The 12,514-nt window shown below is 41.4% G+C and overlaps 1 protein-coding gene across 3 annotated transcripts in view; it reads right to left on the bottom strand.

The window, feature by feature from the left end:
• CLSTN2 (calsyntenin 2) overlaps positions 1–12,514 on the bottom strand; it is a 1,243,607-nt gene that overhangs the window by 250,791 nt on the left and 980,302 nt on the right. For all 3 annotated transcript variants that reach the window (XM_033958408.1, XM_033958407.1, XM_033958409.1), the window contains one exon: positions 5,589–5,737. In XM_033958408.1, the coding sequence (XP_033814299.1) occupies positions 5,589–5,737 (149 nt within the window). The remainder of the gene's footprint in view (positions 1–5,588; positions 5,738–12,514) is intronic.

Here is a 12,514-nt window from a genome sequence, read left to right as displayed (position 1 = left end):
TAGTCCTGTATTAGGACACGCTAAACCTATTTTATACAGCAGCTTAGTAAAAGGGTCCTTAAGTGTCTTATACAGGTCCTGGCTAAATATCAGCTGGGACATGCATAAATAATAGCTGGTCATGCCTGGATATTCAATGATAGTTCGTGGATACAGTCCTAGCATTGAATATCTAGGTCTAATTCAGCCAGCGGTGATTAGCACTTTAAAAACAATTCAGACTGCTACTGGTTAAATATAAAGGAAGCTTATCTCTTCTTCTTGCCCTCTTGGACTCTTTCCAATAAGGAAGCCTCAGTGATTGTTCTGTGCTTGGGAAATGCCTCTGCAACTTCCATGCCAAATATTTATGTTTATTTTCTATAACTCCTCTAAACATAATCATCAATACCTTAAATTGGATTACAAGATGGACTGTCTTGGTGGGGGCGCCAGCACCACTTCCCCTCCCCCCCCGTACCACGCTCACGCGCTCCTTTCCCCACCCCTACTCCACCTCTTTAAATCTTCGCACATGCGTGCAACTTTTCCAGCCTGCTGCTTGCGCTGGCCTGGCTCCTCTCCGAAATCACTTTCAGGTCGCGAGGCCAGAAAGCGATAACGCCGAAGCAAGCAGCAGGCCGGAGAAACTGCTTGTGCTGGTGAAGATGTAAAGAGGTACAGGGATAAGGGAGGGCGAGTATGGCATGGGGGCACGCGGTTTTAACTATGAACCCTAAATACTGAGGGGCACACAAAAGATACAGTAGGTAAATATTTGTAGACTGAGCTTGATCAAACCTTTCAAATAAGGATCCCAATATTATGACTGGGCTATCTGATGTATGTAAAAATGCTAAAGTTTTTGCTTTTTGATGTTCAATATTTTAAAATCACTCTAAGAACAAAATGAGCATGCCAGATGAACATTTTTGTTATGTTCTCTTTGGGCGCCAGATCATCATCACAGGCAGTTCTGAACATACACAAATGCACTGACACTAATTATTCAGTGCAACTTTGTTCCAAAAATAAAATCTTCACAAAGATGATGAATATATAGACACCAGGACTTGCAGAATTTGACTATTCCAGCAAGAGCTGTTTTAAAAACAGGCCACCAAGACAAAAACAGTTTGGAAAAAAAAAACCTGAGCACAGTAACGATGAAAATAGAAAATGAACAGGGCGGGACCAAAGAGGAAATCTGGTAACCCTACCGAAAGGTGTCATCCAGCGCCATGTGTTTTAATTGGTTATCAGTGGCACAATAATTGGTTGTGCCATTAAAAATCAATTAAAAAACTTATTTTAAAAAATTGGGCAGTTCTAGGTGCCCTCCAGGACTGGTGCCTACTGATGTTGAAGCCTGGAAGTGGGTGTGTTTAGGTGCAGTGCTGCTGGCTGTGATTCTGCAAGGACCCTTGGTGCTGGAAATGTAAGCCTGTAAAACCCTGGCCTACATTTCTGGCACCTAGGGTCCTTGCTAGCCGCAATTCTTTAAGCAGCACCTGTCTGCTATTAACACACAGCAGGCACCAATTTTCGAGGCACCTGCCACGACAGGTGCCTCTTATAGAATCAGTCCCTTAGTGCCTCCTAAGCGCTCCTGCATTAATTTTAATCTAATCTGATCTACAATTTCATAAGAACATAAGAATTGCCGCTGCTCATCATACCAGTGGTCCATCGTGCCGAGCAGTCCGCTCACGCAGTGGCCCCCAGGTCAAAGACCAGTGCTCTAAATGAGTCCAGCCTCACCTGCGTACATTCTGGTTCAGCAGGAACTTGTCTATCTTGAATCCCTGGTGGGTATTTTCCCCTATAATAGCCTCCGGAAGAGCGTTCCAGTTTTCTTCCACTCTCTGGGTGAAGAAGAACTTCCTTACATTTGTACGGAATCTATCCCTTTTTAATTTTAGAGAGTGCCCTCTCATTCTCTCTACCTTGGAGAGGGTGAACAACCTGTCTTTATCTACTGGGTCTCTCTATGCCTATTTAGGTTCAAGGCCACTTACAATTCAGGCATTACACGATGTTTAGGTAATACCACATTAAACAAGGTTAGACAATAGCATGTGATATATACTGGAGCTAGGAAAAAGTTGGATCATCATAATGGGAAGTATAGTGAAAATATTAGACATACAATACAGTAGTTTCAATTGGAATCCAGTTGAGTGAGTTAAAGGTTGTTCAATATTTAAATGATGCAATGTTATGTAATTTGTTAAGATAGGGAAAGGGAAAGGGATGGGGACTTGTATACTGCCTTTTTATAGTCTCATAACCACACTTAAAGCTGTTTACATACAGGTATTTCAAGCATTTTCCCTGTCTGTCCTGGTGGACTCACAATCTATCTAATGTACCTGGGGAAGTGGAGGATTAAGTTACTTGCCCAGGGTCGCAGGGATCATCATGGGGTTTGAACCCACAACTTCAGGGTGTTCTAACCACTGTTAAGTGTCCAGAGGGTTCAGAGGAGAGCGACGCAACTGATAAAGGGTATGGAAAATCTATCATATGCCGAAAGATTAGAGAAGCTGTGTCTCTTTTCCCTGGAGAAGTGGAGGCTTAGAGGGGATATGATAGAGACTTACAAGATCATGAAGGGCATGGAGAAAGTAGAGAGGGACAGATATTTCAAACTTTCGAAAACTACAAGAACGAGAAGGCATTCGGAAAAATTAAGAGGGGACAGATTCAGAACCAATGCTAGGAAATTCTTCTTCACCCAAAGGGTGGTGGACACCTGGAATGCGCTTCCAGAGGGTGTGATACGACAGAGTACGTTACTGGGTTTCAAGAAGGGATTGGATGATTTCCTAAAGGAAAATGGGATTGAACGATAGAGAATTACTATGCAGGTCCTGGACCTGATGGGCTGCCGCGTGCGTGGACTGCTGGGCGTGATGGACCTCTGGTCTGACCCAGCAGAGGCACTGCTTATGTTCTTATGATATATATGTTCTCGAAGAGGAGAGTCTTTAGCTTCTTACAAAATCTGAGATAGTTGGGTCCAGCCTTGACGATCGGTGGAAGATTATTCCAGGTCTTTATGCCAAGATAGGTGAGTAATGAGCTAAACATATGCTTGTATGTCATTTATTTGGGAGAAGGAAGAATCAGTAAAAGTGACTTAAGGCTTCTAGTTGATGTTGACCAAGAGTTGATGAAAAGGTTTGTAAGAGGTTCTGGGGAATTTGCATATAGGACATGAAACATTATACATAATATTTTGAAGGTAAAGTGCACATTGATAGGTAGCCAGTGTAGCCTGCTGAAGTAAGGTGAGATGGAATTAATTATTGATATTAATTGATACCATTTAGGAATTGCATGCACATCTGGCTGTGTTCAATTCTATAATGGTTAGCAGGTATAAGACTGGCATCCAAAGGTAGGGCATGGGAAATGGCATTAAGTGTGATTCTATAAAGGGCGTGGCCTTAATAGCATTGCAATTAGAGCCAATATTTTCTGGCTCATTATACAATTTACATTGTATGTGCAAATTGGGAACATGTTCAAATTTGTGTGCATAATTCGCACCATTTATAGAATTCAGGAGTTAATATCTATCGGTGTTATCATAATAGTCCAAATTACCCTTAAGTAAAAAACTCAAGGCCTGATATTCAAATGTAGGAGGCAGCCTAGCTATCTCTTGCAGTCAGCGTTGAACCTGGAAATTCAATACCAGGGCCATATCCAGTCACCAGCATTGAATTTCCAATCTAAATGTAGCCATGGTAGACATACAGTAGCTGGTCAAGCCAATATTCATTGGCTGGCTGGTTAAATCATAGTGGCCAAAGATAGACCTACAATTTAAGTGAGTCTATCTAGCCACTATTCTTAGCTAGTCAGCCAATGAATATTGATGTGACATAGCCGGTGACTGGAATATTCAGCAGGAGATAACCGGCTACCTATCGCTAAATATTGCATGGCTAATGCATTTTTATCAATGAACAGCAGTATACAATGTAGGACTTTTGTTATCAACATAAATCAAAAAAAGATTTTAAAAAATGAATATTTAATTTAGTTTGGCCTATGTTTTAAATTCTCACTTTGATCTCTCACTTTTTCATTTAGTATTAGGAATAATGAAGTCTTAGTCTGTCCTAACAGAACAATCCAAAAAGATTGCATTTTATCAGACATTTGATAAAAGAAAAATTGGAGGTTGTGGCTGGTCATGGGTTCAGGAGGTCTGCAGGCAGGAGGGAGTGGGCATCCCTCCTGTCTATCACGGTTGGGAGTGCTTCAGGGGTTCTGGCAGGAGGAAGTAGGCATCCCTCCTGCTGATGTCGGGGGGTCCCCTGCCACAGCCGCTCAGCTGATTGCGGCAGGGTTATTTCCCCCTTCAATCAGCTGAGCTGTCAGGACGCCCCGAAGCCGCAGCTTTGGGTAGCACTACCTGCTAAGCTGATCGGGGATAACCTCCCCTGCCAAAAGCAGCATATGGCTGCTGCGGTTTGACTTTAGGATCCTGTGGCGGCATAGTTAAGCAACTGAAATGTAGACCAGGGTTTTTTTTTCTGGGCCTACATTTCAGTTGCCTATCTTGCTGTAAATCATGGCTAGGTAGCCGCTTTAGCCCACCTAATGCCACTTCTGGTGTTGGCCACACTTACATTGGCAATCCACGGCCTAAAGTGGCTACCCATCTGTGGTGCTAGCCACCTTTTATTTAGGCGTATTTTTCAATTGACTTAGGCATCGGCAGAGCGCCTACCAATGCCTACGTTTAGATGCTGGTTATAGAATTTCCCTGCCAATTAATATTTCACAGTAAAGTCCATAGCACAATAATTAGATGGCAATGTACAGAACTTATCTATTGTGACTACAAATATACTGTACTCAGCTTGATATTTACAATACTAACTGATGAAAATAAGGTAAAGTACCTTGCTCTCTGATTTTAAAAAGCCCTAAAAATAATATAATATAGAATATTTAATTCTTGCATAAATAAAACTAAATGTTCTACCGCAGCTTAATAAATGGGGGGGGGGGGTCTATATTATCTTTCTATACCAGCAATCTGTTCTGTATCTAGAATGACCTAATCTCTAAGTGTTAAATTGCTTGATCTCAGTTCCCATACAAACATGTGTTTGCTATCATCTGAAAACAATGAATCTCTTTTCTTTTTATTTTTCCCCAGTGACTAACCTATCTGTGTGGCAAACAGTTCCAAAGCCATGTTTAAATATGGCCTGCTGCACTAGATAATATTCCAAAACAGAAGTTGAAATAGGAGGTAGCTTATATCTTCCAATAGCTAATGAGATACAGAAAACCTGCCAAATAAAGCTGAATACCTTCCAGACCTCTTTTCCCAAATACACACAATGTCCTTAGCAAATGAGAAAAAAAGGACTTTTGTTTTTTTTCTCAAGCAGATGGCTTGCACATTTTTGAAAACTGAAAAATAATTATGTTGCACACCATTTTGAATAAAAGACATGAATATGCAATTGTTCAATTTGTGTTGCTACTAGTTCTATTATTTACAATTCTGAGAGAACAAAAGTTAAAAAAAAAGACATTCTAACTGGCATCATTTAATAATTTAAATCAAGTGAACTTACTGGACTTTGGAGGAGACTTTGAGGTGCCGAATTCCTGCAGTAGGAAACTGTCTTGAGTTGATATATGAGACCTTTTGAAGAGCTTGATTTATTTTCTGAATATCATCTCCCTCCGTGACAAGGACTGACTGAGAAGGGTTGAAGTGATACTGAGGAAAAGTGACAGCATTAGTATTAAGACCTATCAGTTATTGACTGAAGAACAAACACACTGCGCATAATTAAGATAAATTAATCTCCTATGTAAGTTAAGCATACCTTAACAACTAATCCACCGTTACTGAAACGCTTGGCTGTTAGAAACCTTTATAAGTACAATAACAAAAAACCACCAGACTCTCATCTTGCTGCACATCTCATTAATTTTTATTGGTATAATTAAGTGACTTGTGGATTTTGATAATCTATAGACAGGACACATTTATGACAGATGGAATTTTATGTCTAGAGCTTTTTATGGATAGAATAAACATTGTGCTCAGAATAAAATTTTCTCTGTACTCAGTGTATGATTATTCCTGAGATTTTGGGAGGTCACATTATGAAGAAATAGCAATCTGTTCTTAAAAATAGAATACTTGAACCCATAGCCATGAAGCCATCAAAGATTGGCCTATTTTCTGTACTAAAGAAGTTTATTTTGGTCACCACTGCAACATATACAGACTAAGGGATCCTTTTACTAAGCTGTAATATGCATTACCACAGCTTAAAATGGTTTACCACAGGACATGCTCAGGCATGTACAAACCGCTCACTAAAATGTATTTTAATTTTTCCCAAGGAGGAGGCATGCAAGAGCAGAACAGAGGATTTTCTGTACTGATGATTTAGCACAGCTACATTATCTTGCACTGATTAGCAAGTGAGCCCTTAGGGGGAAATTCTAAAACTGGCGCCTCAACTTAAGTGTTGGTAGGCGCCCTACCAACACCTAAATTAATTGAAAAATGCTGTTAGAAATGGCAAAAAATGTCAAGGTGGAGATGTTTACTGTGCCTAAATAAAGGCGCCAGAATCTCGCCTACATAGGCGCTTTAGGCTGCCGAATGCGAAAGTAGGTGTGGCGAACACCGGAAGTGGCATTAGGTGGCCTAAAACACCTACGTAGACATGATTTATGCAAAGATAGGCACCAGAAATATAGGTCTGGAAAATCCTGGCCTACATTTCTGGTGCCTGTCTTTGCTGGGGGATCATACCAAAAGCCCTCATCCTGCCATCAGCTGATAGCAGCATACGAATCCCCGAGCAGCTGAGCCAGCAGGACTCCCCAAAACCACAGCTTCAAGGAGTCCTGCAGGCACAGCTGATCAGGGATTCCCCTGTCGCGATCAGCTGAACTAACAGGAGATCCCTGATTCCTTTCTCTCTCTCCCTCCCTTCCTCCCACCCACCGACTGACCGATCCCCCTGTATTCTTTCAAGGAGAGCCCCTCCCCTGAGATCCTCACCCTCCCGCTTTGTACCTTTGTTTAAACATCAGCACCCTTGTACCTTTGCAGAAACATCAGCAGGAGGGAATGCCCATTCCCTCCTGCCTGAGGACACACCTGAAATTGGCAGGAGGTATGCCCACTCCCTCCTATCTGAGAATACCGCCCACCCGAAATCGGTAGGGATGCCCACTCACTCCTGCCTGAGGACACCCCCCACACCCAAAATTGGCAGAAGGGATGCCCACTCCCTCATAGAAACATAGAAGATGACGGCAAAAAAGAGCTACAGCCTATCAAGTCTGCCCACTCTGCTTATCCACCCCCTGTCTATGCCCTAATGACCCAATTTCCTTATCTTGACCCTCGTAGGGATCCCACTGGGTATCCCATTTATTCTTAAAGTCTGGCACGCTGTCTGCCTCGATCACCTGCACTGGAAGCTTGTTCCAATGATCAACCACTCTCTCTGTGAAGAAATACTTTCTGATGTCGCCATGAAATTTTCTGCCCCTGAGTTTGAGCGGGTGCCCTCTTGTGGCCGAGGGTCCCTTGAGAAAGAAAATATCATCTTCCACTTCGACACGTCCGTGAGGTACTTAAATGTTTCGATCATGTTTCCCCTCTCCCTACGTTCCTCGAGAGTGTAGAGCTGCAATTTGTTCAGTCTCTCTTCGTACGAGAGACCCTTGAGCCCCGAGATCATCCTGGTGGCCGTCCACTGAACCGATTCAATTCTGCGCACATCTTTACTGTAATGTGGCCTCCAGAATTGCACACAGTACTCCAGATGAGGTCTCACCATGGCCCTGTAGAACGGCATTATGATTTCAGGCTTTCGGCTGATGAAACTTCTATTGATACAACCCAATATCTGCCTTGCCTTAGATGAAGCCTTCTCCACTTGATTGGCAGTTTTCATGTCTGCACTGATTATTACTCCTAAATCTCGTTCTGCTGAAGTCCTAGTTAAAGTTTCTCCATTCAAGAAGTACGTCCTGCATGGATTTCCGCTTCCGAGGTGCATGACCTTACATTTCTTAGCATTGAAGCCTAGCTGCCAGGTTGAGGACCAACTTTCCAATGTAAGCAGGTCCTGCGCCATATAATTCTGTAAACTGCATTCACTTACTATATTACATAGTTTGGCGTCATCGGCAAATAGTGTTATTTTACCTTGAAGCCCTTGAGTCAGATCCCCTATGAATATGTTGAAATGAGTGGACCCAGGACCGAGCCCTGTGGCACTCCACTGGTCACCTTCGATGTTTTAGAGAGGGTACCTGCCTGAATAACTCCCCCCCACTGACACCCTCCATACCTTGACTGGAAGACCAGCAAGAAGGATGCCCAATCCCTTATTACCAGCAAGCCCACCTCTTCAAAATGGCAGGTCTTCCCCTTCCTGGTGCATCCTGAGATGCACTGGGAGGGGCCTAAACTCTGGGCCTTAGGCACTTGGTCCAATCAGGCCCCTTCCCAGTGCACCCTGAGATAAACTCGGAGGGGCCTTAGACTCTGATAGGCTCAGGCACCTTAAACCTGTTCCCGGTGCACCCTGGGATGCACTAGGCACCTGGGCCAATTTTGCACCTGAGCCTTAGAGACTACTTCCTGGTATACATTTCTAATACACAAACCAAATTCTAGGTTTTCTGACCTTTCAACCCTATTGTTTTCCCTGCTGTCTATAAATTTGCCTCAAGCATGCATAAATTTTGTCACAGTACTATCAAATGTTTATCTAAGCCACAGAGAGAACAATTGGCAAGTGATACCAGCCTATTGCTCCTGGTCTGCTGTTATCTATGTTTGTTAATTTATTTACTTATACTTATATATCTCCTCTATCACCCAGACTTGAAGAGATTCACAAAGACATTACCTAATAAAATTACCAAATAACCCCCATAAACCATACATATCTCTAACAAATACAATTAAATCATTGACACTATACTCCCACCCTCAGTCCCCAAATCAAATCAACTTAACCATGTCCTAGCTCACACTCCTTCCAACCTTCCAAAAGCTGTCAAAACAAATATATTTTTACAGCTCTCTGAAAACTCAGATAATTCCAAAAAGCCTGAACCCTCATTTTGAAATGCATTCCAGCAAACTGAAACCACCAGTGAATACATCTCTCATTCACATAAATCTGGTGAGCTGCCCTAACTCTGGAACAGTTTACAATCATTGGCTAGCTGTGAAAAGTGTTCTCCTTAGAGTACAACCTCCTATTATCTCCTGCTTTGGAGCCATCCTATTCAACATCTTAAAGGTCAAGGCCAAGGTTAAACAGAAACTGCATTCAAAATGCTTCCTTCAGTGGGGTTCACTGAGAAGGAGGCCTTGTTCAGAGTTGAGGTAGCTAGTGAGCAAGGTCCAGTGAAGGTTAGAATTGGAGAATCTCCTACTAGTGTCATGGAGAATCCTGAAGCAGTGACCCTTGAAGGCATTTGGAATGTCCTTCAGAAATTGGACACATCAGTTGCTAATTCAATGCAGAAAATATCTACATTACCTCCCCCTTGAACAAAGTCATGTTAGACTTTTTTTTTGCTGGCCATAGTGGTATTAGCACTGATGCTCATAGAATTCCTATGAGCGTTGAAGCTAATAGTGCTGCAGCCGGCAATAAAAAAAGCCTAACGTGGCTTCATGAAAGGTGGGGTTGAATACTGCAGATTCTTTGTTAAAAATTTAGCAAAGGTAAAAAGTGGAATTTAATTCACAAATGTCCCAGGTGAAGGAAAATGTGAAAGCCTTACACGACATGACATTTGCTAGTGTTAAAACATTACTCCACAGAAAACTTGAACAAGTAGAAAATTATAATCAGAGGTTTAGTCTTCATCTCTTGAATTTTCCTAAAGCCCTTGAAATATATTCTCTAGAAGTCTTTAAGAAATATCTAATATTGAAATTTACCCCAAGACTATTCCTTCTTTAAATTGGATATATTATATTCCATCAAAAAGAATAATAGAAGGTGCACAAGGAATAGGGATACAAGAGAAACAAAATTGTCTATTAGATTTATCTGGAATACTGGAAACATATTTGGAAGAAAACTCTGAACAAGCTATGTTGTTAGTATTCATTTTTGAGCAAGATTTGAAGCAATGATGAGACATTTCTTTCAAAATGCTCAAGCTTTATTTTATGGGAAGAAGATATGGTTATATCCAGATGTTACTTATCAAACACAAGAGAATAGAAAATTATTTTTGGCTATGCGACAGGAAGTCTTATCTTTGGGAGAGATGTTTTTATTATCATATCCTTGTAAGTGTATTGTTAACTATCTAGGGATTAATTTTTTGCTCCTGAACAAATGAGTTCCTTCATATTACTGGTACTGTATAATTTCTAAATTAGTTTAAGATAAATAGTGGTGGGGATATACATGCTATGGCCTTTACCTCGAAGGGCTCCTTTTACTAAGCCGTGATAGCGTTTTTAGCGCACGCAGAATTTTAGCGCGCGCTAAACCTGCGCTATGCGGCTAGAACTAACGCCAGCTCAATGCAGCAATTTAGCACGCGTAAAACCGATATCGCAGCTTAGTAAAAGAAGCCCTAAATGTTGTTTCTTATGATTATTCTCATTATCTATACTGACCTAGCCTTCCCCTCCCCCCCCAAGGATTATTGTGGTCTAAGAAAACGGATTAATATTCTTCATATGTTTAAAATATCTTGGGGTCCTTTTACTAAGGCGCGCTAGCCAATTTAGCATGCGCTAAATATTAGCATGTGCTAAATGCTAATAATAATAATAACTTTATTTTTGTATACCGCAGTATCACAATAGTTCAGAGCGGTTTACATGACAAGAGACTGTACATCTACAGCAAAATTACAAATAAGTCAATCAATCAATATAACTTAGCAAGTCGGGAGCAGGCAAGAAGGAGATAGAGAGGTTATAAACAAGTCAATCGGCATGGCTTAGGAAGTCGGGTGCAGGTAGGTAGGAGGAGCAGGTAGGGAGGAGGCAGGTAGGTGGGAGGTGCAGGAAGGTGGGAGGTATAAGGCATAGTTAAAAGTAGAGTTACAAGGAGGGCGGGAGTCAGAGATATTTGTCAAAGAGATAAGTTTTGATTGACTTCCTGAAAGTTTGGTAGGAGGGAGAATTAGAGACGAGAGTGGATAGACATTTGTTCCATTTGCATGCCTGGAACGCCAGGGATCTGTCAAGGAATCTCTTGTAGATGCAGCACTTTAGGGACGGGAAGGCAAATAAGTGGGTGTTACATGTGCGGGTGGGGCCAGGACGGACAAAGTGATCTGATAGGTAGATTGGAGACGAGCCTGTTAGGGTTTTGAAGCAGAGGCAAGCAAATTTGAAGATAATCCTCGCCTCCATAGGCAGCCAGTGCAGTTTTTTGTAGAAGGGGCTTATATAGTCAGATTTTTTGAGATTATAGATGAGTCGAACGGCTGCATTCTGAACGAGTCTTAACAATTTAATATTGCCAAATCTGAAAAACTTGACTACTCGAGTTGTGAAAGCTAATAATAATCAGTGTTACAGAACAAGACCTTACACAATACCTGAATAAATGTCACTAAAATAGCATCGCAGAAAGCAGAAATTTCACTTTCTAAAATGGCTTTACCTGATAAACTGAAATATTGTGCTATTTTATGAACTTTGTAATAGTTCAGTGGTAAAATAACCTGTCTTAATGGTAGTCTACTTTGATAGCGTCCTCCCTAAGAATGTTATCTTGTTGCAACTATGCAAGAAAGAACCCTTCTAGACGCTTCTAACATTTCATGTTCCTTTCTTTCAATATATAAACCAAAATTGTGGCAGCACAAATAAATCAAGTTTTTCATATTATAATTTACTTTCCCCTTTTATCAAGCTGTGCTGCTGAGCAGCGCAAGCTAAATGCCAAGCCGCCCATAGAAACAGAATGGGCAGCTCGGCATTTAGTTCATGCTGCTCGGCAGCGCAGCTTGATAAAAGAGGGGGTTATTTAGTATTCGGTGATGTGTTTGTTAAATTGCACCAACCATTCTCCCCACTGAGAAGAGCAGCTTTGGTCTCTTTAAATCATGTTGTCCCAGCATCCTGGCCACAAATTATTATGGCAGGTTTGCAATTAATATGTCACAGCTGTAGTGAACCTGATATGAGACTCCTGCAGCCGCACCTGTGGTTTTCTAATATAGCACACCATTTTTATTAAATCAGCTCTCAGCCTTACATAAGAAACTGCAGCAAATGCGGCTCATGAATGGCTCACAAGGTTCCATATGTTCCATAGCACATCAAAAAAGTAGTTAAATGAGAAGTCAGATCAATACAACAAGATGTTAGTTCATTGTAGAAGGTTCACTGTAATGAATAATGGGAATCTTTCAGAAGGCAATTAAACAAAAAAAGAAAGTCTGTGCATAAAAAAAAAATCTTAAAACTGAACACCAATGGTAATAGGAGAAATGATCATTGGTCATTGAAAAGCTGTGGGTA

The sequence above is a fragment of the Geotrypetes seraphini genome, chromosome 9 (assembly GCF_902459505.1).
Source record: "Geotrypetes seraphini chromosome 9, aGeoSer1.1, whole genome shotgun sequence".
Lineage (NCBI taxonomy): Eukaryota > Metazoa > Chordata > Amphibia > Gymnophiona > Dermophiidae > Geotrypetes > Geotrypetes seraphini.
Note: the sequence above shows the minus strand (reverse complement) of the source record. Positions and strands in the feature narration are given on the sequence as shown.